We start from the raw sequence: 25314 nt of genomic DNA, 5'->3' as shown, positions 1-25314 counted from the left end.
GCACCAAAACCCTGCACTGACACTGGATTCAATCCTGGAGCTCATTCAGATGATCCAGGACAAAATAATTATGGCCCAAAGATGGGGAGGCTGGCCCAGGGCACATAAAACCAAGGTCAGTATCTCCAACCAACTCTATCAGCACCTGCAAAGTGAAGATATGAACCCTCCAGGTGCCAGTTTTCCAGGACCAGAAGCCCCACAAGCAGCTGCCAGCACGCCAGGTCAGGGAAATGTGATGGTGTCAGTTTAGCAGAACACAGGCTGGAGCCATGGTAGTTTGGAGAACGTGTGCTCAATGGGCACAGGGACATCAGTCAAGGGTTGCCTCAGCATGGCCTGGCAGCCTTGAGACACTGGTGCAGCCAGATATCCCTGCCTGTGGCACCAGGCGGGAATTCTCCAGCTCCACCTGTGTCCCAGCTGGTGGCCTTTTGCTCCAGGAGCACCTTTGTGCTGTCAGACACCGAGACCACAGGCTGCCTCAGAAGAGGTGCAGCATTTCCAGCAGGATAAGGACTGACAGGATGAGGCACTGGAGTGGTTAAAGGCCAAGCTACAGGAAGATAACCCAAACTGTGCAGCACAGCACCACATCCTCCAGCCCAGAGACACCTGTGGGGTGTCCCAGAGGACAATGACTATGTGTATGTTATGACCCTGCTTGAATCTCACTCAGGTTTTGAACCCTGTTTGTCACAGGCTGGGAGGGACCATGCAGAGCAGAATCTACGGTGACATCCGTGGGAAGTGGCAGTCCCCAGACCATGCTCCTGCAGTGGCCCCTGTGGTGTGGGAGTCCCAGGAGGATGCCCTTGTCTACAGAACTTTCCAAACCACTCGTGAGAGCTTTTCTTGTAGTGCTGTGCTCCCTGCAGAGGACACAGAGCACCCACACATCTTCACTGCAAGAGCAGGAGGCTTCCTTTGCAAAGCCCCAGCTCTGGCCTCAGGAGCTCTGCCGGCAGGGCTGGCAGGGTCCCAGCCCACACAGGCACAGTCTGGGTGCCACTGAAGGCTCCTGGTGTGCGATGTGTCCGTGGGGAAAGCATGAGGCCAATCCCACGGCCACGACCCTGCTTGTGCAGCTCTCAGACCACCTGGAGGACGGAGGACAGGTGTCCCCTCCTGAGACCCCCCCGACCCCTTCCCCACCTCATCCCCACAGGGATCCCCTTTCCTGTCCCCAGAGGTGACTCTGCACAAGGGAGGCTGTTCCCAGTAGCAGCCACAGCCCCGGCTGGGCTCTCTGCACCCCCACAGCCCCATCTCCGCGCTGGGCCGGGGGCACCGGCCGAGCCCCGCGTTTCCCCATCGGGGCTCCGGCAGCCGCTCTGCCCGAGGGCCGGGAGGCGAAGCGGCGGCGTGGCCAGCGGCGGAGGAAACCTGCGCGCTTCCTCCGGCTCCGGGGAGCCGAGCGGGCAGGGCGCTCTCCCTCGCACGCCTTTCGCTGCGCCTCTGCGCTGGGAAGAAAAGCTCCCGTCTTTCCCACGCTCTCCGACACATTTTAATGAATTAAGTGGGGGCACGCCCCCTCGCCGCCTGCCCCGGATCCGTCCTCCGGCTCTCCGGCTCCCTGCGAGGAGGCCTCGGGGGGTGGCTGGACTCTCGCTGGCCGGGAGGACGGGCACGACCCGCTGCGGCTTTTTGGAAGAGGGCTGCTCCGTGCCCAGCCCAGCCCAGCACGCCCAGCCCCGGGGCGGCTCCGAGCCCCCGGCGATGCCGGTGCCAGCCGGGCCCGCGGGCTGTCACGGGCTCTCACGGGGAAGTTTGGCCGTCACGTCTCCTGAGGAGGGGAATTTGTTCCGCGCCTCTCGGCGTGACCGCTCGCTTAAGGCATCGCAGCTCCGGGGCCCTTCCCCGCCTCCCGCCACGTCTCCCCCTCGCCTCAGAAGGGAGCGGGTAAATCCCTGGGTAGGACTGCGGGTTTTGCAGGGCCCCATAAAGCGAGGGCAGGGCCTCCCAGCGCCGGCCGCGGCCCCCGACAGCCCCTTCGTGCAGGGAGCCTGGCCCGGCCGTCACACCGCTCCCGGCTCCTCTCCGGTTACAGAGCTGGGTACAAACTGGAGCTGAAACTCAGCTTTTCAAATCTTTTTATTTCCCGTTTTTTCCCTCCCTTGCTTTTTGGCTCTTTCCCATCCCTCTCTGGCCGCGTTCCCAGACCGAGTCCTGCCCCCACCTGCCAGTCCCGAACATTTGCATGGCTGGGTCCCTGCCCGCGCTCTTTTTCTCACCAATGTCACTGGCAAATGCAGATTTGCTTGCAAGGATGTAACTCTGGCCAAGCCCCAGACCGGGGAGGTGTGAGCAATTCCCACTCTCCCACGGCTCGCTCGCAGGGCTCTACACCTCGCAGAACACCGCCAGTAAAGACACAAAATCAGCTGTCCCAGGATATTTAGGAGTAAATAGGAGAGGGCGAGCCAGGCACAGCAGAGCCCCGACACCCAGGCCATCGCACCTACGTCCGGCAAAGCTGCCGCACGACCCCACTGCTTTCCCTTTGCCAGCTTTGTGGCGATGGCTTTGCTGGGATTGGTGTCCGGGGCCGGTCACGGACTGCGGTGGCTCCGGCGCTCCCCGCACGCCGTTTGCGCCGCCGGAGCTGCCGTGAGTCACCGTGAGTCACGGCACGTCCCGCCGCGGCACCCGAGACAGGGCAGGGATCGCCGCTGGTGGCTCCGCTGACACCGTGGCTGGGGTGCTGGGGACAGAGCCACCGCCGGCCGCCCGGCTCGGGGCCCTCCGGGGACGGCACAGAGGCAGCGGCGGCGCCTGTTCGGTGTCCTGGGGCAGACCCGGCTCCTGCACGGACCCTCAGAGCTTCGGGCGCTGAGCCCATAGCAGGGCCCTGTGCTGGCCCTGCAAGGCCCCAGTGGCGCAGGGACATCCTGGCAGAAGCTGCACAGGCACAGGAGAGCAGAGGGGGGTTCTGCAGCCCCCAGCAGCAGTAACATTCCAATCCCTCTTATTCCGTGAGAACGATGGACCGCAACACACTCTCATTAGAGAGGTGTGACCGGGGCAGCTCTGGCCGGAGGAAGCCAAACAGTGAGACAGAGAGCAGACAGATGGAATTGGGATAGAGATTGGGATGAGAGGGCCACGGGTGAGAAGATGGGGATGGGTGGATGGGGATTGGATGGGGCTGGGGATGGAGATGGGGATGGGGGTGTGCATGGCCATAGGATGAGGGTGGAGACAAGGACAGGATGGAGATGAAGAGATGGGAACGGAGATGGGGATGGATGTGAAGATGGGAATGGGGATAGGGATGAGAAGAACTAGCTGCAGAAATTGACTTAGAAAAGCAGACCCCTTATGGGAGGAGAATGAGGAGCTGCTTCAACAACTCCTTACAGCCTAAATCCAGGTGGGATGAGAAGGACCCAGATGGGGCAGGAGTGTTCCCAGACTACTCCAGCTGCTGGGAAAAGCCACGGGAACAGGCGGTGGGGCAAGTCACACTCGGAGCTCAAGGCCACTATCCTCCAGCTGTGCAACAGACACTCCGTGATGGCACATTTCATCTGCTGGGGCTGAATTTAGCAGTAGGCCGATTTCTCCCTTTCCCTTCCCAAAAGGACACGCCAGCAGTGCCAGGTGACAGCAGCTTGCCACCCAGCTGCCCCGGCGCGGCTGCTGTCACCTCGGTTTATGACACGCTCCTTCCTCTCTCCCCGCACCTCCCGCCCTCTCCTGCTGACCAAATGCCCAGCAGGCGGTGGGAGCGGGCCCGGGAGCGCCGCTTCCCACCTGGACCCGCCGTTTGCTCCCGGGGACCAAACGGGAACAGGAGGAGGGTTGGGGGCGGGGGAGGCCAAGAGAGCCCCTCCAGAGGGTCCCCTCAGCATCGTTTTTGGTTGATGCACTGCTTTCGGGATTTTTTCCTCGACCTTTCCGCTTCCCTGTGGTGTCCACAGATCCCAGCACTCCCGCACCGGGAACATGCTCATCGGCTGGCTGATGAAGCTCCAGGGCTGGCAGTAAATGGTGGGGGCTGCATCTTTTCCGCCTTAAATCAATCTCACCCGTGGGTCCCTGAAAGCCGGTGCAGCCCTCCCTGGGAGCCTGCAGAGGCGCTGGACCCCGCGAGCTGAACGCCCTGTTCTGCTCTGTGACCCATCCCTGTTGGCTCACGGGGACACAAGCCCGCAGCAACGCGGTGTCACCCCACATCGGGGGTAGCCGCAGCCCCTTGGTGACCGTCATTCTTGCGGGTCCCTACTGGGGGGCCCGAGCCGGGCCGAGCCGAGCGGAGCCGAGCCGGGCCGAGCGGAGCCGAGCGGGGCCGGGCAAAGCCGGGGCGGGAGCGCCCCCCATCGCCCCCTCCCTCCCTCGCAGCGCCCGCGCCCGTCCCGCTCACCCCGTGGAGGGGGCGTGGCCTCCTCGTTCTGCCCCGCCTCCGCGCCCGTTCGGGCCAGTAGGCGCTCGGCTTGCGGCCCCGCCCCCGCGGCGCGTCACGGCCGTGCCATTGTTATGCAAATAAAAGGGCGGGTAAAAGGCGCGCGCGGGCCGGGGCGCTGCAGAGCTGCGGGGCGCGGGCAGCGGAGCAGCGAGCGCAGAGCGGCGGGGCCGGGGCGCGGCGGCAGCGGCGGCACCACAGCCCAGCCCCGGCAGCGGCCGCAGCACCGCCCGCCCGCCGCCGCATGCCCGGGCGGGCGCCGCCGTTGCCGTCCATGCGGGGCGGCGGGGCCGAGGCGGCGGCATGAGCCAGAGCGAGGTGTCGCCGTGCGCGGCGCCGCCGCCGCCCCCCAGCCAGCGGGTGTTCCAGGAGGCGGTGCGGCGCGGCAACACCAAGGAGCTGCAGTCGCTGCTGCAGAACATGACGAACTGCGAGTTCAACGTCAACTCCTTCGGGCCCGAGGGCCAGACGGCGCTGCACCAGTCCGTCATCGACGGTAACCTCGAGCTCGTCAAGCTCCTGGTCAAGTTCGGCGCCGACATCCGCCTGGCCAACCGCGACGGCTGGAGCGCCCTGCACATCGCCGCCTTCGGGGGCCACCAGGACATCGTCCTCTACCTGATCACCAAGGCCAAATACTCCGCCGGCGCACGGTGATGCCGGGGCTGCCCCCGCTGCGCTCGCCCGCCGCTGCCGGGACCGCCCGCCCGGCGATGCCGGCTCTCCCCCAGCCCGCGCTGCCCCGGCCATGCCGGGCACTCTCTCCGCTCCCCCGGCCGCCAGAGCTGCTCCCGCCCCCGCCCGGGGCGGGTTTGGCGAAGATTTGGGGCCCCACGCAGAACACGCCACATTTTTAAGTTTTTTGGTTGGTTGTTTGTTTGTTTATTTTTTTTTAATCTTCCAAGGGTTGTTTCCTACTGTAACGTGGGTTTTTTCCTCCATCTACCTCGACTGCACTCACAGTATTCACGATTTCAGTTTGACATCTGGGCAGATGCTTTAACACCCCCCGCCCCGTTTCCTCTCCGCTAATATTTAATCCCCCTCCCAGCCCTCCTTGTTCCCGACCCTCCCATTTAAAGTGTTCTGGCTCAGAAACTAATTCATTTCAACGCCCCCCAAAGCCCCCCCGCAGACCCCCGCTGCTGCTGGGGTCCCCTCTCCGGTGCCAGCCCCGGGCCCGATGCCCCGTCCATGGGCCGCGGCTTCCTGGCGAGGAGGAGCAGGAAAGCCTTCTTCCTCTCCAAGGTTTTCCCAGCGTTTCCCACCGCTGACTTTTTTTTTTGTCGAGGCGACTCCGTTGGAATATGACAGACGTGGTTTTCTCACCCCGATTGCTCCTGGGTTTGGTTGATTTTGCGTTGGGTTTTCTGCTTTGGTTCTTCATTGGGTGTCCGAAGTCTGCATCCTCACCCACTCCACGAATCCGTTTAGCACACGTGAGATCCCAGGAAAAGACATTGAGTCCTTGTGGTTTTGTGTGTAAAGGGGGATTAGCAAATCCTGGACTGTTTTTTTTCCTTTAAAAAAAAAAAGTGAAATAAACTCTAGAGGCAGAGGATTTGCTTTTGCACAGAAAAGGGGCGCGAGCGCTCTCTGCTGCCTACAGAGATGCTGGAAAACTACTGAAAAGAGTTTGGGAACTTTTATTTTTTTCTTTTGGTGAAACTTGGATAACACTTCTCAATGCAGAACGATTCACTTGACGTACGTATACTCACCCGCCTTTTATAGGAGATATATATCCCACCGTATATATCTTTATAAAGGAAAGGGAGAAAGCAGAGCGAGCCACCCGAAGGTGCATTTTGAAGTGACTGCACGTATAATTGCAAATGCTGCTTTTTTTTTATTGCTATGGCACAAGAACATCCATTTGGAAAATGCGGAAAAGTTCAGAAGTCTCCTTTCTCCTGCTGGTCTTTCAGCCCTCTTCTCGCCTGCACTAAAGCCATCCGTGTCACTGCCATCTCCCTGCTTTTTCCTCTCTTGCTCCCTGCATCCAAACCATTCTGATTAAAAAAGAGAAAAGAAAATAGTTACCTGCTGGTTTATTGGGGTTGTGTCTTACCTATTTATCATGTCTGTATATATTTGTGGGTGAAGATTGTGAGCCTGGTTTTGTTTGAAGCTGATGGTGAGTGTTTCATAAATATGGTTTGGGATATATGCCTCTTTTTTTTTGTTCATTTTTTCTTTTCCTAGTCTTAAAACTAAAAAAAAAAAAGAAAACAAAAAATAGAGTCTGCCCTGATTATTTCCCATTGCACTGAATATTCTGCTTTGTCTCTGATAATTTCACCTGCAGTTGTTTGTGGTTTTTTGAGTTTTTCATTCGTTTTTGTTCTTTTTCCACTTCAACAATTTGAGATGATTTTAAAAGCTCTAGATTTAAAGAAGAAAAAAAAGCCCTGTCAAAAGTGTCTACTGTTATTGCTGTAATTTGCAAGGAACTGCTTGGCCGAAGTCTTTCTGTGAGCATGGAAGGGGTGTCCAGCACTTCCACTGGTGCTTCTGTGCGGTAGTTACGGGGTGGGAACAGGACCTTTCCTAGTGAGGTTTTATCGTTGTTACCAGATGGTTGCACATTATTTTTTTTTACGTAAATGGATTTGCCACAATGAAATGTCATAACATTTATGACATGATATTAAAAAGTGTATTGTAAAGCCAAGTTCTAGATGGATTTTTAAAAAGAAATCTTGGTTATAAACCCAGTCTAAAGGGAGCTCTGTCCAGTGTTGTAAAGACAACATGATGTAACCCATATTTATATTTTTATAAAATACCTATTAAGACTGTGAATCTCCTGTGTGAATTGCTGGGTGAGTTGTTTAAGAAAAGTATTGTTCCTTTTCAGCCTCCTGGAGCTTTAGACACGCTGAGATTTTTGGGAAACTGTACGTCGGGGAAGGGGGTTTGCTCTGAAATTGTGAGTTGATGTATTTTTACATCCCTTTGTATTTTACTGAAAAGCTGCTGCCCTTCCTAGTCCCTAGAGTTTCAATTTTCTATGCAACCCCCACACCCCCGTCTCTCTTGATCCTGAGAAGTAAAAGGGATGCAGATTGATTCAAATTGAAATGAGGGTCCCCCCACCCCCCTTGTTGGCTCATCGTGCTGCTGACCCTTCACGCCAAAACGGGGAGTACAAGGAAAAAAAAAAAGAGGCAGGTGGGGGAGGCTGTTTTGTGCATGACTGGTTGCCTTCCAGCAGTCATCTTTTTAATTATTATTGTTATTTTTGTAAGAAGAATATATTGATAATGTCAGTGAAATAAGCAGACATTGAAGCTGATGCACAGATTGCTCCAGAAAGGAGTTTTTCTGTAGATTTTTCTTTAGATGCAAATACCTTTTTTAATTATGTTAATTAATGTTAAGAATTTTTAGGCTTATATTGAAGCTGTATGTGGGTCACTATATGATCATTTCTAACTGGATAAAGTCTGTACAGTACAGCATATTCCTGAGTGTATGATATAGACGTGTAGCCCCAGAGTGCGAAATTTATAAATAAATTTTTCATTGATCTTTTTATAAAAAAAAAAAAAAGGCTGTTTTGTTTGTTCTTTTCCACGTGGTTTTTGGTCATGCTGGGTGTTTGCTGTTGTGGGGGATGGCTGGCTGGGACCCCAGGTGTTTCTTCTGGTGTCAAACCTGCAGCTGTTGAGGGTTTGGAGGCACCTCTGGAGGCTGGGCTGGGTTTGGAGGGAAGTGTGGCTCCTCCCCACAGGCTGGAGGGAGTCCCCTGGGCTCAGGGCTGTCCTGGTTTGCCCCATCCCATCCCAGCTGCTAGGGGGGAGATGACTCAGACCGAACCCTGGTGCTGGATGGGCATGTGCTGTTCGAGATGTTCCTACAGAAGCTCCTTGTCCCCAGGGAGTGAGGGGAGAGCTCACAGCCCATCCTGGGATGGGGGATTTGGGGTGCATTTTTGGGGCTGCAGCCCCAGCCTGTATGGCTGAGCACCCCACAGCTCCCTGTGAACATTCTCAGCTTTTTGATTCCAGCCTGGGCACCTCAGGCTGTGGGGATGGGATCAGTGATGTCTTCAGGGCCCCAAGGAAGGAGCAGAGGGTGAGGTCAGCGTGGCCCCTCCATCCCCAGAAGCATCTGTGTCCTCTGGCATGACTCAGAGCAGGGCTGTGCCCCTCTCAGGAGGCCTTCCCAGCAGAGGAGAAGGGCAGAGGCAGCCCCGGACCTGCACGGCCGGGCCCTGCCCGAGGCCGGGCCTTTGAGGGCACCATGCAGGCAAGCCTCCCTCGCTGGCACTGCTGGGAGGCCGGATGAGGCTCTTTATCAATGATTCTGCCAGCTCTGCAAATGCCTAAATCCCAGGGAAATTTGTGCTGTGCTCAGTTTGGCTCTGGGTGTGGGTTCCCAGGGATGCAAGGAGTGGCATCCTGCAAACACAGTGTGTGGGGGAGGAACCTGGAGAAAAGGCTCAGTGTGACCTTTCCAGGTTGGCCAAACTCCACTCCAATGTGCCAAGCCCTGTGCCATCTGCTGCCAGCACGGGCCAGTGCCTGGCACAGACACAGCTGGTGTCCCCAGGTGCCCTGGGGACATGCAACCACCCAGGCAGCAGTCCAGTGTAGATAATACAGGCACCAAGTGACCCAGATGGACTGAGCACGAGAAAAGAGATTATGCCAAAACCATCAGTCACAACCACTGGAGGTCCTGGAGTTCCTTCACCCAAGGTCCTGTGGCAGCTGCTGACTCCGAATCTGTTGGGAGTGTGGGGTGAGCACCACTACCCTCCCCAGGTGTGGCACTGTGTGACATTGACCACCAGCCTCTGCCACCAAACCTCACAGTGGCTGTGTTCCCCAGGGCACGCGGGGTTGCACCTGCGGGTGGAAATAATCCCAGCCTCATTCCTTTGCACTTGGAATGCTGCAAAACCTTGTCCTGGCACCTGCCTTGGGATTTCACAGAGCTGGGTTCACATGGCTCAGCTCAGCCCTGCAACTTCTGATCTTCACCTTGTCCCAGGGCCCCAGAGAGCTGGGCTGGGCCAGCCACCACCTCAAGAACGGGTTTTTCTGGAGGAAGGCAGCATTGCTGTGTGTGGCTCCTCTCCCTGCTGTGGATGGGGTGGGCTGGGGTCTCCAGCAGCCCCTTATTTGGGCACTCCCCTGGAGCCAAGCCCAGCAAAGCCCCTCTGTGTCCCCACATGTGATGGCCCCAGCAGTGGAAATGTGCTGAGGGCACAGCTGAACCCCAACCCCATGGCAGCAGCTGCCCTGGTGCCAGGCTCCTCCCAAGGCCCATGGCCGCCCCACTTTGCAGCTTTCCTCAACAGAAACCCCATCCAAGGAACCTAGGAACTTCAAATACTTGATTTTTTTTACCCTCTTGTTCTTTCCCTTTTCTATTTTTGTTCCAATAACACAAAAATATTGGATGGTTTGGTGGTGTAAGCACATTCTTCTGGCATTTTTGCCTGTCCCTGGCTGCGTGTCATTGTCCATCGGCTGCATTACGTAGGTGCTGTTGTTCCAAGAGAAACCAAAGCAAGAATTTGAACTTTCAAGTGCTTCCTGCCATTGTCTTCTGCTTTTGTTTGTGCTGCTGACTCCAAACCAGATGGATCGGGCTCCCCTCGGGCTGGGGGGCAATGGGAAGTCAACACAGCCCAGCGAGGTTTGACAGCTTTGTCTTCTCTTCTGTTGCCCTTCATCCGTCAAGCCCGGCCATCGGCACAGAATCGGCCGTCACATATGGATGTGGGGGAGGAGGTGGGATTTTATTTGAATTTCAGGGAGCTTAACACAGGGAGTAAGTAATGAATGAGAAAGAAAGACAGCGAGCGGGCAAGCAAGAGGGGACAGGCTGTAATCAAAATTCAGGACATTTTAAATAGATGCTTTGTTGGGCATTTGTATGACTATGATAATGCCGCAGCCCAACGGCCCAAAGAGGAGTTACCTTTTTTAACAAAAAAGAATCACAATCAACTTCTGTTCGGTGTCGGCGAGGAGCCGGTGGCTCAGGCTGCCTAGCCAGGCTGGCCTCATTTCCAAACATCAGAATGTTTTGCCTCTTATCAAGGCATTCTGGGCTCCATCCCTGTGGATGGATGGATGGATGGATGGATGGATGGATGGATGGATGGATGGACGGATAGATGATGGACGGATGGATGGATGGATGGATGGATGGATGGATGGATGGATGGATGGAGGATGGATGGATGGACGGATGGATGATGGATGGATGGATGGATAGATGGATGGATGGATGGATGGATGGAGGATGGATGGATGGATGGATGGATGGATGGATGGATGGATGGAGGATGGATGGATGGACGGATGGATGATGGATGGATGGATGGATGGATGGATGGATGGATGGATGGATGGATGGATAGATGGATGGATGGTCAGCAGCACCAGGCTCCTCAGCACATCGTGCAGGACAGGACAGCTGATGGTTTCAGCCTGTTTTTGCTGCTGACACAAAGCTACTGCAGTATTTGGTGCTGGGACTGGGTGCAGAGGTCCTATCCCCCATATCCATCCCAGGTCATCCTGTTCCTGCAGCATAGACTAATTATTTGCTCTTCTTGGGGTGCACATGAGCTTCACACACTGCCAGGAGGTGAGCATGGTATTTTCGGTGCCATCCCTCATGGCCTGAAATCACTGTCTCTCCACAGACCCCCATGCTTGGAGGACTGAGTCCTCCCCAGGATGTTCCCAGCACGGTGTAGGAACATCCAACAAGGAAATTGGAATTGGGGGCAGCTCCAATTTCTCCTTGGCACAGCAAGTGCTCCCCAGGGCACACATCATGCCCCCAGGAATGACACTGCCCCATTGTGGAGAAAGGAGAAACCTTGTCCCAAAACCCCTGCAGCTGTGATGTTCCTCTGCCATCATGAGCACCCATCTGAGGGTGCCCAGGGGTGACCTCTGGGTCTCACCCTGGATGGGACACAGACCTGTAGGTTCAGTGGAATTTTTGGCTTTTTAACAGGTTTCTCTTCCTGGGGAGAAATGGTCAAGCAGGACAACATCGTGGTTTGTCTGGTTTTGGGGAAAACAGTGGATGGGGTTAGGATCTGGAAGGATGGAAGGTGCTTGGCTGGAGGGATTGAGGGATGGCAGAGGACCTGGGGGGATCACTGGGGACATGGGGGGGTAGGAGAATGCAGGGAGAGGGGCTGGCTGGGAGAGATGGGTAATAGAGGCCTGGTGGGATGGATGGGTAAGGGACAGGTAGAAGAACAGAGAGAGGCAAAGCTGGACAGCTGGAGCGATGATGGGGTTGGGACAACCATTTTAACTGCGAACGCCTCATTCAGCCTGACTCCAAGAGTGTCCTGTGGCTGGGAGCAGACCCTGAGGGCGAGCCAAGGAGAGCAGCATCTCCAGCAGCACAATCAGGTGATGGCAGATCTCAGCCCAGCTGTGCTGGTGGTGTTCTCCTGGCTCTTTTTACGAAGAGGCTCCCCAGAAGGGGAAGATTCCCCAACCAGCTGCATGTTTATCCTGGTAGGATGGCTATGGCTCCACTGACCGCTCCTCAGTGGGGCATAGAGGATGTGGACACGAGCACAGAGCAGTGGCAGAGTGGGCCCAGTGAGCAGAGCCATGCACAGCACTGGCTGGAGGGGATAAGGACAGAGGGGACATTGGCTGGCCAGCACTTGGTGGCTCTGCTGTGACGTATTTGGGGGGCAGCTGAGGCTGAGCCTTCACAGGGAGCCTAAGCAGCACCCTGGGACTGATGGTTTGTGCTCTGAAACATGACAGCACAATGAACAGATCCTGGCTTCAAATGAATCCTGCAACCAAGGAGAGCCTCTGCTTGGAAGCAGTGATTCTGCAGTCTCCTCTCAGCCCAAGACTGACGTCTCTGTTCTTGTTTTCTCCAGGTGAAAAATCTCTTCTCACCCATGTGCAGTCCCCAGCAATGTTCTCACACATGAATGCAGTTGCACAAAGAGGCTCCCAATGTGTGCAGCCCTCAGGGTTTCCTGCCCTGGACTAGACTCTGGTGTCTCAGTGTGGTCACCCTTCCAGCTGGGGCAGGAGCTGGGGGGCAGCTCCCTGGACTCCTGATTTCCTTTGATTATGCCTAAACCACTCAATCACACAGTGGCTGGAGGGCTTTCCCTGGAGTGGGTGAAGGAGCTGGAGGCACCTGCTGCAGTGTGCTCTAAAGGTTTCACTGAGTGCCCCATCCCATGCCCAGTCTGCCCCTTGGAAATAATTTCTGGATTTCCAGCACCCTACCACCTTTGGGGAACTGGCAGGTGCTGTGACACTTACTGGGTCTCTCACTGGAGGCTCCAGTTTGGAGGTCACAGATGGGGGACCCCAACCCAGCCTGGTGGCCCTAGGGAGCCGGCCTGGAGGCACAGGAAGGTGCTGGCTCAGCTCCCACTGCCCACCTGTGCCCAGAGCTGGGGGGCAAAGGGCAGGCTTGGCCTCACACCACAGTGCCAGGATCAGGCCTCGACCCCCAGCATAGTGCCCAGACAGGCAGCCTATCCCCAGCGGGTCCCCACATTTCTCCTTGCTCACATTCACAGCTACGGTGACAACCCTGAGCCGCCCCTGTCCCATTTTCCACTGACTGCTCCCCCTCATTCAAAGCCTCTGTCCTTTTAAGCTATTTTTTTTCTCTCCTATTCATTTCCCGGACGCCTCGATCCTTTTCTCCTGCCTAGCCCCTCTCCTGAGCAGCTGCTATGCTAATAAGCATGAGGCAGAAAAGGGAGCGAGCCTTTGCAGGGCAGGGGAGGAGAGAAAGACCCCAGAGCCCTCCAAATGCTAAATAAATCCAAGGCTGGAGCAGCATCCCTGAACAAAGAGGCCTGCCCCCCCCCCCCCCTTCCCTTCTTCCCAATTCCACCACCTTTTCACATTCAAATCCATTAAACAGCGAGCAGAAAGACCCCGAGTATTCATAGCATTGCATTAAAGAGAATGGTCCCTCTCCATCGGGGGCCGGGCAGAGGGAAGGGCTCTCCATCCCCTCTGGGCTGGGAATCACCCAGCTCCGGCCCCTGCGCTCGGTGCAGGGAGGACAAAAGCCTCTGGCCCCACACAGGGAGACCAGTGTCCTTTCTCCTGAGATCCAGGGTTCTTCCCCTCATGGGACTCTTGGGCTTCTCCAGTGGGATGGAGCCCCTGGTTCCTACGGGCTGTGCTGGAACCTGGGGGTGCAGGAGGATGGGGGCCCCCACATCTCCTGCCTGCTGACAATGCTGGAGAGTGCTACAGCAATGACAGGGCAATGGGGATCCCCAGATTTGAGGGTGGTGAAGATGTCCCCCAGGCAAGGGCAGCTCCCTTGATCCCGGTGCTGGGTGAGGAGGGAGCATGCTTGTGCCAGGCCAGGCACAGCCCAAGGCGCTCTGATGGTGCCACCAGCCCCTGAGCAATGATCCCGCTGTCCCACCACAGCCAATGCTTCCCAGCACAGCAGGTGCCTTGGGCTGATAACAGAGATAACAGAGATACCAAAACTGATGGTTTCATATCCACTGTGCCTATTTTGCCCTTAGACCAGCTTTCTGGTGCAAAGACCAGATTCTCTCATTCTCTGAGCAGGAGGAGGCAGGGATAGAGGTGGATGTGCAGTGGGCTCCCTATCAACTGCTGAGGCTGATGGTGGGATGCCTGAAAGGATGGGATTTTTTCTCTGGGGGAAAAATATGTGGGCATTTTCTTCTTCTGCCTTCTGGGATGGAAACGGACACTCACCTCTGGGAAGGATTTCATGCTCTTCTCAGGGACTAAGTTTCTGCTGGAATTACAGAACTTCAGGAGATGAGGCCTTTAGTACCAGATACTGAAAAATCTTTTGAATTCATGGACTTAACATGATAGGAATAAATTATGTCAGCTGGACCATGGAGACCATGATGGTCACTGCAGTGCTCAGGAGGCAGCAGAACCTGGGACCCTCCTGCAGTGGTCAGTGGGGTGGGATTCAGCTTGGTCAGTGGGGTGGGATTCAGCTCTGACCATGGGGGTCCATCTGAGGTGGCATCTGGGTTCCACTGTGGAAGAAAGGGAAGGATGGAAGCACAAAGAGCTTCCCTAAGCTCGTTTTACTTCTTGTGATGTCCTGGCATGTCCTTCCTGGCCTCTGGCCCAGATTCTGGAGCCATCCCCTGGGCACCCTGAAGCATCTCATTTGGCACACAGTGCTGTCTTTTGGTGCCTGAATCCTGCTCTGGACCAGTTCAATGAGGAGTCTGGAAGGTGATTGAGGCCACCTTCATGGGCTCAGCCATATGTCACCCTGAGCTTCTACATTCCTGTTTACCTGGTCACCAGGGCTCTGTGCTGGTGTTCCTATGGAACAGTTCCTGCAGTTCCTACACAGATCTGGGGTGCATGAGGGACCAGACCAGCAAGAGATCTAGATCAGAAAATGGGGAGAGGTGGGACAACTCTCAGGAAACTGAAGATTAGGTTACCCATTGCATGGGACATGGGACACAGGAGCTCAGACTCCTGTCCCTGCAGTGCAGGACCTCAAAGCTGTGTGAGCAGTGCCTGGAGTGTGTCTCTGCATGGGATCCCTGGCTCCCCGAGCTGCTCCTCTGTGTGGGGTCCCTGAGGTGCCTTCACAGGTGAGGTTTCAGGGCTGTAGGTCTTGGCTGACCGACCCCATCCCTACTTCCCACTGCAGATCACCCAACTCCTCAGGCCAGGGAGAATTTTGTTCAACTCTGGGATCTTTCTAGGCTCCACAAAGGATGTGTTCCCCCAGAAATCAGCTCTCTGGAGTGAATGTCAGCAGGGACCCCGAGAGGTTTCTGAGAACAACCTCCCCCTATCCCATGAAGGAAGCCAGCTCTAGTCAGGGGTCAGCCTCAAATTCCCAGTTTGTGGAGAAGTTCCCATGGGGAACTTGCATGCAAACTACACATTGACCCAGCTCATCAGAAACAGGTAGGGGCTGTGCTGCTCCAGCCTCCATGGAGTGTCCTTGGGCAGAGACAGTGGGCACCTGTCCCACACTGCTTTGACCAGGGGACTCACTTCTACCTGTGCCTCACCTGGGGCAGGACATGAAGGGTTGCCCTGGCATGGAGAGACATGGAAAGCTCCAGATGCTGCCAACACCACAGTACTGCTCCTGGGTGACTCCCCATGTGTCTCTCCATGGGTCAGTGACAGGTTGCCATGGTCCACCATTGCCCTCGGTGACCCCTCATTCCCAGTGTGACCCTGAGCCCAGCCATCATCTCACTCTGCTCTGGCCTTTCCTGAGGACCAGCCTGCCCCAGACCTGCCCTCAGAGCAGCCCCATTTGCACCCGACCTGCATGGCCCTGGGAGGTGCTGAGAAGGGCAGGGAACACTCTGGGGTTTTAGGGAATCTTCTAAGAAACAGCACAACTAACAAGCACTGGGGCACCACCATCTCTGCTGCCAAGGCTGTGGCTGGAAGTTCCCCAGCCCTTCTCCAGCTCTGCTGGGACGAGGGCTGGGAACATCCCAGAGCCATGAACTGCCCCACATTGCTGCCAGACTGCTCCAAGGGCTGCCCCAGATGCCTCCTCATCCCTGTGGGAATGGCTGGGAACATTGTGTCCTGGGGGGCTGACACAGGAGAACTGCAAGCACCGCTGTCTTCCATCGTGGCTCACACCTCGAGGGGTGTGGTGGGACCGTCCTGGGCAGGTCTACCTGCGGCAGCAGGTGGGACAGGGATCGGGCCGTTCCTCCGAGGGGTTGGCCGGGGAGAAAGGTCCCTGCTTAGCAATGCAGGAATGTAGGCCGGGTTGAATGCGGCGGAGGCGGGTCTGATCTGGTGCCCCACTAAGCCTCCATTCTTTCCCAGCCGGTGCATCTTGTATTCAGGCTGCCTGCTCCTAAGCAGAGCGTCTTTAATCCTTCCCTTGTCTCCTCCATTCCCTTTCAGGCCTTTGGCCAATGGGAAGGGGATGAGCAGCTCTCTGCAGGAAGGAAATTAAAAGCGAGGAGGAGGGTAGGGAGGAGGAGAACGCGGGGAGGGGGACTTGGAAGGGGAGACAATCCTAGAGTGGAGATGCCAGTCATCGGGGTCTCAATAGCTCCATTCACCCTGCCCAGCCACACAGAAAATCAGGGTCACCAGGATCCATGCCCTGCCTGGAGACAACTGTTGCTTTATTCTTTTTAATTGCTGGAAAACGCAGAAAAGTTCACTTGTGTGTGTGGCTGGCTCCGGTGGGGGCTGCGCCGGGGGCCGCGGGCGGCGGAGGGGCGGGAGGGACGGGGCAGAGCCCGACCCGCAGCGAGAGGGACACAAAAAGCCGACGCACGGGAGGGTGGAGGCTCTGCAGGGCCGGGCGGCAGAGAGCCAGCCCGGGGACAGGGCCGTGTCCTCCCCCGGGCATGCACGGGAAGGGTTCCCGGGTTTTGGGGTGGAGAGCCAGGCAGGGAAGAGCTGTGCAGACCGACACGTGTGGGCAGATGTGTTCCCACATCTCCGGGCACGGAGAAGCCTGGTTGATGCTTCTGGCTGGAGACACAGGGACCAGGCAGCTCAGAGCACACGCGGGACACCCAGCGGCACGCTGACATCCAACCCGAGGGTGCTGACACAGCTTCCACATGGACACAGGGCTGTGCCGTCTTCACTTTGAGATGCTGCTCCAAGTGCCACCCCAGCCAGGTGAAGGTTCTACCTCTGCACCTGCATGGCCATACCCAGGGAATGTCCCAGAGAACAGCTCTGGGGAACCAGCTATCCCAGTTGCCCTCTCACTCTACCATCCATCCCTCTTGCTGTCCTGATGTGCCCAGATGTGGCTGAGCACCAGTCTTGACACACAGGCCATCACAGGCTGTTGACACCCACCAGCAGCCCAGCAGCGCTGCACCAGCAGCTTGGCAGCTGCCCTCTAGCTCTGATGGTGATGAGTGCCAAGGGATGTACTGGGAGAGAACATGAGTCCCTGGGCCAAAGATGGAGCCAGTGTCATCCTGCCTCCATCAGGGACATCTCTGTGCACCCTCCCACAGGCCTCCTGTGAGCTGGGGGTGATTTGGGTCTGTTGCAGCCTTCAGATTTGGGTTGCTCTTCCCTCCCCAGTCCAGCCTTGTCTTCCTTTGCTCTGCCCTTTGCTCAACACTTGACTTTCCTGTGTGAGGAGCATCAGAGATGTGCTCCCAAGCACTCTGTGACCCATGGGACAGAAGGCAGTGTCTTCTGAGGTTTCCCTGATAACCATGTCTTCTTGCAAGTCATAGAATTCCAGACTGGTTTGGGTTGGAAGGGACCTTAAAGCACATCCAGTGCCACACCCTGCCATGGGTAGGGACAGCTTCCACTATCCCAGAGTGCTCTAAGCCCTTTCCAACCTGCCCTTGGACACTTCCAGAAATCAGGCAGTCACAGCCCCTCTGAGCACCCTGTGCCAGGGCCTCACCTCCCTCACAGGGAACAATTTCTTCCTAATATCTAATATAAATCCCTCCTCTTTTAGTTTAAGATAGCTGCCCCTTAACCTGTCACTATCTCCCCGTGTAAAATGTCATTCTCCCTGTCTTTTACCAGCCTCCTCCAAGTCCAGCCTTCCCCGGTGCCCGTGGCTGCCCGCCGCAGGAGGGGGGCTCAGGGGAACCCTCACCGCCCGTGGCTGCGGCGGGGCCGGAGCGGGGCCCTCATTCCTTACCGCCGGCTGCCCCCTAGCGATGGAGGCACCGGGGCACCGGGCACCCCGCCTGGGGACTGCAGCTCAGGGTTCTGCTGCGTCCTGGGTGCTCCTCAAGAGAGAGCAGGCGGGGCGAGGAGGAGGAGGGCTACCGAAGGCGTCTGTGCCGCGGGTCCGGTCTGACCCGGGGTCCGGGCACACCGGGATGTGGCAAGAAGATGTGTTTGTGGAGATGTCCAGGCTGTCTCTGCCGGCACAGAGCAGGCCCGTGCCCGGGCAGCAGCACCTGCTGGGCCTTATCCAAGAGTCCGTCAGTGACTGCGGGGGAGCGGAGGGTGAAAGTCCGGCTGACTTCTGCCAGTGTGCCGCCAGCTCTGGCCCTTCTCCACAAATATTGGGCCGTGGCCGCCTGGAGAGGGACTCCTGCCCTTTGCTCTGTTTGCAGTTTCCCTCGGGCTGTTTGATTTCTGTTAATCATCCAACGAAGGCAAACACTGCTGGGAAGGACTGAGGATGGCCCAACATTTTCCGCTCCTCCCGGCCCAGGCACCCTCGACTGTGGGTTGGGTCACACCCAGCCGGATCCTGGATGTTGGCCCTCAGCTTGGGACTGCCTGGAAGGGCTTCAAAAGGGGAGCAGGAAACTCAGGATCTGTTCCCTATGGATACTGATTAGATAGCTTGGGCTAAGTGCTGGGCTTCCCTCAGTGCTCTCCTCACCACAGGGTCAAACTGGTCCATCAGGGCTGGGGGCTCTTTGTAGGATGACAGAGCAGGAATATGAATCCCAACATAGACTAGAGGAGAAAGGCAGCTCCTGACCCCATGGTGCCGGAGCAGGTGAGGGTGAGGAGCTCAGCCTGGTTTGGCTGGTAGGGTGCTCCACTCCCTGCACATCCCCAGGGCCGCCGAGGGCAGCGGTGCTCCCCGGGCCGCACACCCCACCTCCCCCGGAACCCCCCCCGCACGGTGCCTGACCCCGCCGGCCCTGGTCTGAAGGTCACAGTGCTGCTCAGCGGGGGCAGCGCAGAGTCCGGGATCCCACTGGAGCGCTCAGGCTCAGCAGCACTCCGAAGCCACCAGCCATGATTTTTTGGGGTCTCCTTTCCCTCCTCCTCCTTGCTGTGGCTCGTGGAACCCCCATCGGAGACCAGGATGAAGATATCCAAGTGCAGGAGAATTTTGAGGCCGAGCGGGTAATGGCAGCTTGTGGTCCCTTAATTCTTGGGGCAAAAGGGATGGGGTAAGCTAGTTTTCATTTTCCTCCAGAAAGAAGGGAAGTAATGGCTATGTCCATGCCAGGCTGTGTGGGACAGGCATTGGCAGTGTGGCACTCCCTGGGTGCCACTCAGGAGGTGCCAGGTTCTGGGGCGGCCCCATCCTGGCAAACCCCAGGCAGGGTGGCTGCAGTCTGAGCAGCAGGGCAGATGAGTCCTGTGGAAAGGCTGTGGTTCAGCATGCCAGGATGCAGGCTGCCTGGGAGATCCCCCTCAATGCGCCCTGTCCCCTGCCAGGCTTCATACAGCCCTGCACGTGTGCCCAGATCTGGGTCTCACTGGTACACATGGGTGGACGACAGCCTGATGCCTCCAGTCCTGCCTCATAGTCAGGGAACCAAGGAAAGTTCTGCTCAGTGCTGATACACTTTCCAAATCCTGCAGCAGCTCTGGCCTCTGCACCCTGCACCATCACCTCCCAGTTTCTCCCTACATCAGGAATATTTGGACTCTGCACAAACCCAGGCGCTCTCCCACCCTGGTGAGGGGGGCTCACGGTGCAGACGTGTCTCCCATCTCCCTGCAGATGTACGGCAAGTGGTTCGACATCGCCATCGGCACGACCTGCAAATGGATGAAGAACTACAAGGAGAAGTTCAGCATGGGCACGCTTGTGCTGGGCCCTGGCCCCAGCACGGACCAGATCAGCACTACCAGCACCAGGCTGAGGTATGGGGCACTGCTGGGAGCACTGCTGGAGGTGCTTGAGCCTCCTCCAAAGCCATCCCACCCAGGGGTGCTCCCTCTCCCAGGGGCTGGGAACACATAGGGGTTACTTGCTCTGCCTGGCATCCAAGCCCTGAGGAGGGGATGGATTGGGTTCAAATACCCAATACCTTGGGCAGCATGATTTCAAGGGTCCTGCACAATGACCTTTGTGCCCCAGACATGATATTTATGCCATAACCAGGGAAAATAATCCTACCAAGTAGCTAATTGTTTTCTTCCTCTCTCCAGGCAAGGTGACTGCACACTAGTCTCAGGGGAGTACCAGAAAACCAGCACCCCTGGAAAATACACCTACTACAACCCCAGTGAGTTGGGGTGAGGCATGCCTGGGAGATGGGGACCAGCTCTGGGGACAGCTGGCAGAGGTGGAACGGGTTCAGAAGAGCAGGGCTCAGAGGCCACTCCACAGTGGAAAGGGCTGTTTGAGCACTGTCCCTGCATAGCCACAGGATGATGAGATGCTGGCAACAGGTCACTCCTGTCCACAGGGTCCCAGGCTGGGGCAGGGACCAGCCACACTTCAGGAGCATTAGTGGCATCTCAGTTGTTTGCAGCTTTTGGTTTCCAATCCCCTCAGCTTAGAGACTGGTGAGCCTAAAGGGACTCATGGTTGTATCTGAGTCTGCTTCCCAAACATCACAGTTTTTTAATTGGATGCCTGATTTCAGCCTTCAGCTTTGGGGCTGTCCTACACTGTTCCATCTCACCATGAGGGGCAGGAATGACATCTCTTATCTCTGTCTCACTCAGGATGGGATGTGTCTATCCAGTCCTATGTGCTCCGTACCAACTATGACGAATATGCTGTCATTCTGATGAAGAAAAAAAGCAGTTTTGGTCCAAGCACCACCCTGAAGCTGTATGGTATGTCTGGCACTTGAGGGCAAGCAGGCTCTAGGGTGGACCAGCACAGCTCAAAAACACCACCTATAAGGGTCTCTCAGCTCCCTTGGCCTTAAGGGACCTGACCATGGGCTTTGGAAATGGTGGCTTAGACCAGCTCGTCTTTGGCATGGCAGAGGTGGAGTCTCATGGCCCCATGAGAGCCACATCAACCACTGATGTGAACATCCAAACTAACATGGTCTTTGTGATGAAGGTGGTGATATCTGCTTAGAGGAAACCCAGCCCTGAAGTGGCAGGAGATGCTGTCTTCCATGATTAAGAAATATTAAACCCACTTTGTCCAAGCCCTTGGTCAAGGCTGGTCAGGAACAACGGGCTGCCCAGGGAAGCAGTGACATCACTGTGCCTGGAAGGGTTCAAAAAACATGTAGATGTGGAGCTCAGGGACATGTTTTAGGGTGGACATAGCAATGCTGGGTCAATGGTTGGGTTCAATCTTTGCTTCCCTGATTCTGTGTTGGGAAGGACCAGGAGTCTGGTGTTGCACCTGCCTGCAGCCACCCAAGCTCAGTGGGTGCTTGGGGACTGCACTCCCACACCAACCCTGCTCACAGCCTATTCTCTTTCCCAGGGAGGAGTCCAGAGCTACGGGAGGACCTCATGGAGTCTTTCCATCAGCTGGCTCTGGAGATGGGCATCCCCGAAGACTCCATCTTCATCCTGGCCAACAGAGGTAACTTCCTGTGGGGCATGTGCCTCTCATGCTGCCAGAGCACTCCAGCTGCTCCTTCTGGGTCTGCCAAGCTGGGGACACAGGGGTGGTCAGGAGGGAGGAAGGAGAGACAAATGTTTTGGTAGCATGGAATGAAAAGGAAATAAGGCCATGTGTCAGTCAGAATTCCACCAGAGAAATCAGCTTCCAGAGGGGTCCATGCTAGGCTGTCAGGTCAATGAAACCACACCACTAGGATGAGGGCATGGGACACTGGTGTCTGGTCCCCAGGCTGGGTGCTGCCAGCACCTGGGAGGCTCCTTGCTCAGTCTGGGGTTCAGAAGGGGCTAGCATGGTGGAGGGTGTGTGTGTGGGTGGGGGTGTGTGTGTCTATGTGTGTAGGATTTTGGGGGGACCCAGGGGGAGTGTGGGGATTTCAGGGACACGGGCATTTTAGGATGGTGCCTCTGCAAGTGAGAGGTGGAAAACAGAAAAAGGGGAATAACATTGGGTGGAACAGGGAGGGTGTCCCCTTGCCCAGGGTCCTGCATGTGCACAGTGCTGGACTCACTGAAGTTTGTCAGGACACCTCTCCTCTTACACTCCTCATATTCTCTCCTGCTCCTGGGCCAGGTGAATGTGTTCCTCAAGACACTGAGAATGCTCCCCAGGTGAGTGGGCAAGCTGGGACCTTCTGAAGTGGATCAAGGCCAGAGACATCCCTTCCAAGCCAAACTCACTGGAGATCGGGTGTGCAGGGAGAAGGCTCCATGGCCAGAACATGTTGTTTGGGCAGTGACTCCACTGACCATCCTGCGAGTTGCTCTTCCAGCTCTGCTGACGGGCTTTGCCTGCAAGGATGGGGGTAGGGCAGGTGCAGGCTGCAGAGGGAGGGTCCTGGTGGCCAGGTGAGCCCAAGAGCTTATTTCCAAGTGGGAGACTTTTCCTACTCTGATTTTTTTCAGTGTGAAGGTTGCTGGTGTTTCCTTGCTCCTTGCCTGTCTGTGTGTGTCCCAGACAGCCTGTAGGCCCCTTCTCCAGGGATAGGGGAGCTTAGCACCCACTGGTCCTTCAACTTGCCTCACTCAGCACCTCCCAGTCTCTCAGGGCTGAGTGTTGAAAGATTTTCAAGGGGGAATGGGACTTTCATAGGAGAAAAAACCCAGTCAACTCAAGAGCAGGTAACACATCATTGAGGCACATCCCCAGCATGAGGCACGACTTGGGCACTTTGAGTGTCTTAATCCACAGCCTGGGATTGTGGACCCCACCCTGGAAGAGGACAGGGCTGGGAAGATCATGAGGTGTGGAGGGATCGCAGCCTGCAGACCCAAGATCAGTTACTGGAAATGTGCTGGGAGCACAGGGGAGCGTTGTAGCCTGAGGGGCCCCTGGCACAGCCCACCCTGAGGGCAATGGGGTGGCAGCAGGTCCCACAGGCAGGGACTGACGGCAGCTCTGTGCTTCCTTACTGGTGCAGAGAGCACGGAGAGCAGTCCTACCCCTGGAGGAGGGCTCAGCTGCAGGACCCCTGCCCACATACATTGGCAATAAGGAAGGTAGGTCCCAGGGGAGGAGGCTGCGTGGGGATCCCCCTGGCCTGCCCTCCCATTTGCCTGTGACCCGTGGTGTGCTGGTCTGCAGACTCGTGCCGGCTGAGCCGGGACCCCGGGCCCTGCAGCGGGATGCTCTCCCGCTTCTTCTACAACTCCTCCTCCATGGCCTGTGAAACTTTCCACTACGGAGGCTGCCTGGGCAACGGCAACAACTTCTACTCAGAAAAGGAGTGCCTGCAGGCGTGCCGGATGGAGGGTGAGAGGCCGGGGGCACTGGAGGTGCCTTGGCTGAGGCATCACAAAGGATCTGAGCGTTGCCTCGAATGCCACATGCCTGGCATCCATGTGGGAGGTGTGGAGGTCTCTGGACACCCTGCCTCATGCAGCTCCTGTCCCTGCAGCTGCCTGCAGGCTGCCCATTGTCCGAGGTCCCTGCAAGGCACTGTTGACACGCTGGGCCTTCGATGCAGCCCAGGGCAAGTGCGTCACCTTCATCTATGGGGGCTGCAAGGGCAACGGGAACCAGTTCTACTCAGAGAAGGAGTGCAAGGAGTACTGCGGGGCTCCTCAGCTGGCAGGTACTCTCCTTGGCCCCCACCCCAGGGCAGCAGCCTGCAACATCTCCTGTCCTGCACTGGGGCTGCCTGGGGACAGGGCTGTCCTGGCTCTGGATGGGTCTGTCCTCACTCTGGATGGGCCTAGGACGCATTTGCTGTGGGTTAAGGATCAGTCTGGCTCTGGAATGGGTCTGAATTGGTATTGTGCTCTGCCTGGGATGGGTCATTCTGGGTCATTCTGGGTCAGGATGGACCAGGATGGGTGTATCCTTGGGCTGTGATGGGTTTGTCATGGGTCGGTGATGGGTGTGGGATGGTTTTGTGCTGTGCCTGGGAGGGATCTGTCCTGGGTAGGGAATATGGCCATTAGCCCACAGACAGTACGGCAGAGCAGGGCTGGGCAAGCTGCAGACATGCTGAGGCCATGACTGAACTTCAGTGTGGTCTTGATGAGAGGAGGAACATCCCCAAGCAGGTTGGGGTGCAGTGGGGAGCAGTGGAGGTGACAGCCTCGGGCTGAAAGACTTGGTGGTGCAGGAACCCTGATACCAACTAAGGACCAAGCCAGGGTCCCTGTCAGGGGTGTGATATCTGCCAGGCTCCCCAGCTCCAGCCACTGCAGGGGTTTCTGTACTGAACCGCCTTGGGAGACACAACAGGCACCACCTCTCCCTCAGGGGAAATGATGACAAGTTTGTCAGGAGTCTGGCAGAGAAAATCATCCTGCAGAGAGGGGTGACCGGGTGTCTTCCACCTTGTCCAGCCCTGGGCATGCCTGCTTCAGGAGGGCAGGAGCTGGGGCTTTTGCCTGACCCCATGGGTGGGAGATGGAGCCTGTCTTAGGGCAAAACCCATCTTTTATAATCCCTGCCAGCAATATAAAGTACATTAATGCCACCATGGCACATGGTGGGACACAAAGTGCAGGACAGCCCATCACCTGCTGCGTCCCTCCACTTGCAGAGGACGAGGAGTTCCTGCAGCTCTCCAACTGATGCAGGCAGAGGATGAAGAGCCGGCATCCAGCCCCAGGGTCCTGCAGGACAATGCTGACAGCTGGGGTGGCCCAGCAGATTGCAAATGTCTCTCCAGCAGTAAATGTTCCTCATGTGACCAAAGAGCGCAGTGTCAATCCTCAGGCTGGTGGGGAGCAGGATGAGGGGCACAGGAGGGGCAGGGGATGCTGTGGGGTCCTCTCTGGCCTTCCTGGTGGGTGTCCCCACCTCTGTGGGGTTATGGGGTTTTCCCCACTGAGGCTCTGGCCTGCTTCAGGCCATTGCCCTCTGCCCACACATGGCTGGGGGGCACCGAGAGGCCCAGGGGTCCGGCTGGATTGGGTTCACCAGGACCCCCATTTGCCAGGAGATGGGGTTGGGCTGCGGCAAGGGGACAGCGAGGGAGGGTAAAAGCGTCTGCTCCTCCCTAAAGGTGAATGACTGCAGCTGGCTCGGGGTCACGGTGGGACTGGGGAGACCCGTGTGGTGGGCACGGCCGAGATGGGGGGCACGGCGGATGGGGCAACCACGAGGGTGTTATATGGGGTTTGCAGCATGGGACTACGGGGTGTCAGAGAGGACCCTGAGGGTCGCGGGACAGTTACGGGGTTACAAGG

The 25314-nt window shown here is 57.0% G+C and overlaps 2 protein-coding genes across 2 annotated transcripts; both read left to right on the top strand.

The window, feature by feature from the left end:
- The first annotated feature begins 4522 nt into the window (after positions 1-4522).
- Positions 4523-7610, top strand: NRARP (NOTCH regulated ankyrin repeat protein). Its single transcript, XM_074556351.1, has one exon. The coding sequence runs from the start codon at positions 4709-4711 to the stop codon at positions 5060-5062; it is 354 nt and encodes a 117-aa protein (XP_074412452.1). The 5' UTR covers positions 4523-4708; the 3' UTR covers positions 5063-7610.
- An 11417-nt stretch (positions 7611-19027) lies between these two features.
- Positions 19028-24820, top strand: AMBP (alpha-1-microglobulin/bikunin precursor). The gene is made up of 10 exons (XM_005491853.2): positions 19028-19221; positions 19829-19971; positions 20260-20336; positions 20782-20895; positions 21509-21610; positions 22223-22260; positions 23070-23148; positions 23234-23401; positions 23547-23723; positions 24666-24820. Exons 1-10 carry the CDS (start codon positions 19111-19113, stop codon positions 24695-24697), a joined length of 1041 nt encoding a protein of 346 aa, XP_005491910.1. The 5' UTR covers positions 19028-19110; the 3' UTR covers positions 24698-24820.
- Positions 24821-25314: the final 494 nt, after the last annotated feature.

This window comes from Zonotrichia albicollis, chromosome 21 (assembly GCF_047830755.1).
Source record: "Zonotrichia albicollis isolate bZonAlb1 chromosome 21, bZonAlb1.hap1, whole genome shotgun sequence".
Lineage (NCBI taxonomy): Eukaryota > Metazoa > Chordata > Aves > Passeriformes > Passerellidae > Zonotrichia > Zonotrichia albicollis.
Note: the sequence above shows the minus strand (reverse complement) of the source record. Positions and strands in the feature narration are given on the sequence as shown.

Coding starts and splice junctions, on each gene's coding strand:
- NRARP (XM_074556351.1), top strand. CDS start 4,709: ATGAGCCAGAGCGAGGTGTCGCCGTGCGCGGCGCCGCCGCCGCCCCCC.
- AMBP (XM_005491853.2), top strand. CDS start 19,111: ATGATTTTTTGGGGTCTCCTTTCCCTCCTCCTCCTTGCTGTGGCTCGT. Junction 20,337..20,781: donor ATACACCTACTACAACCCCA/GTGAGTTGGGGT, acceptor TGTCTCACTCAG/GATGGGATGTGTCTATCCAG. Junction 23,149..23,233: donor ATACATTGGCAATAAGGAAG/GTAGGTCCCAGG, acceptor GCTGGTCTGCAG/ACTCGTGCCGGCTGAGCCGG.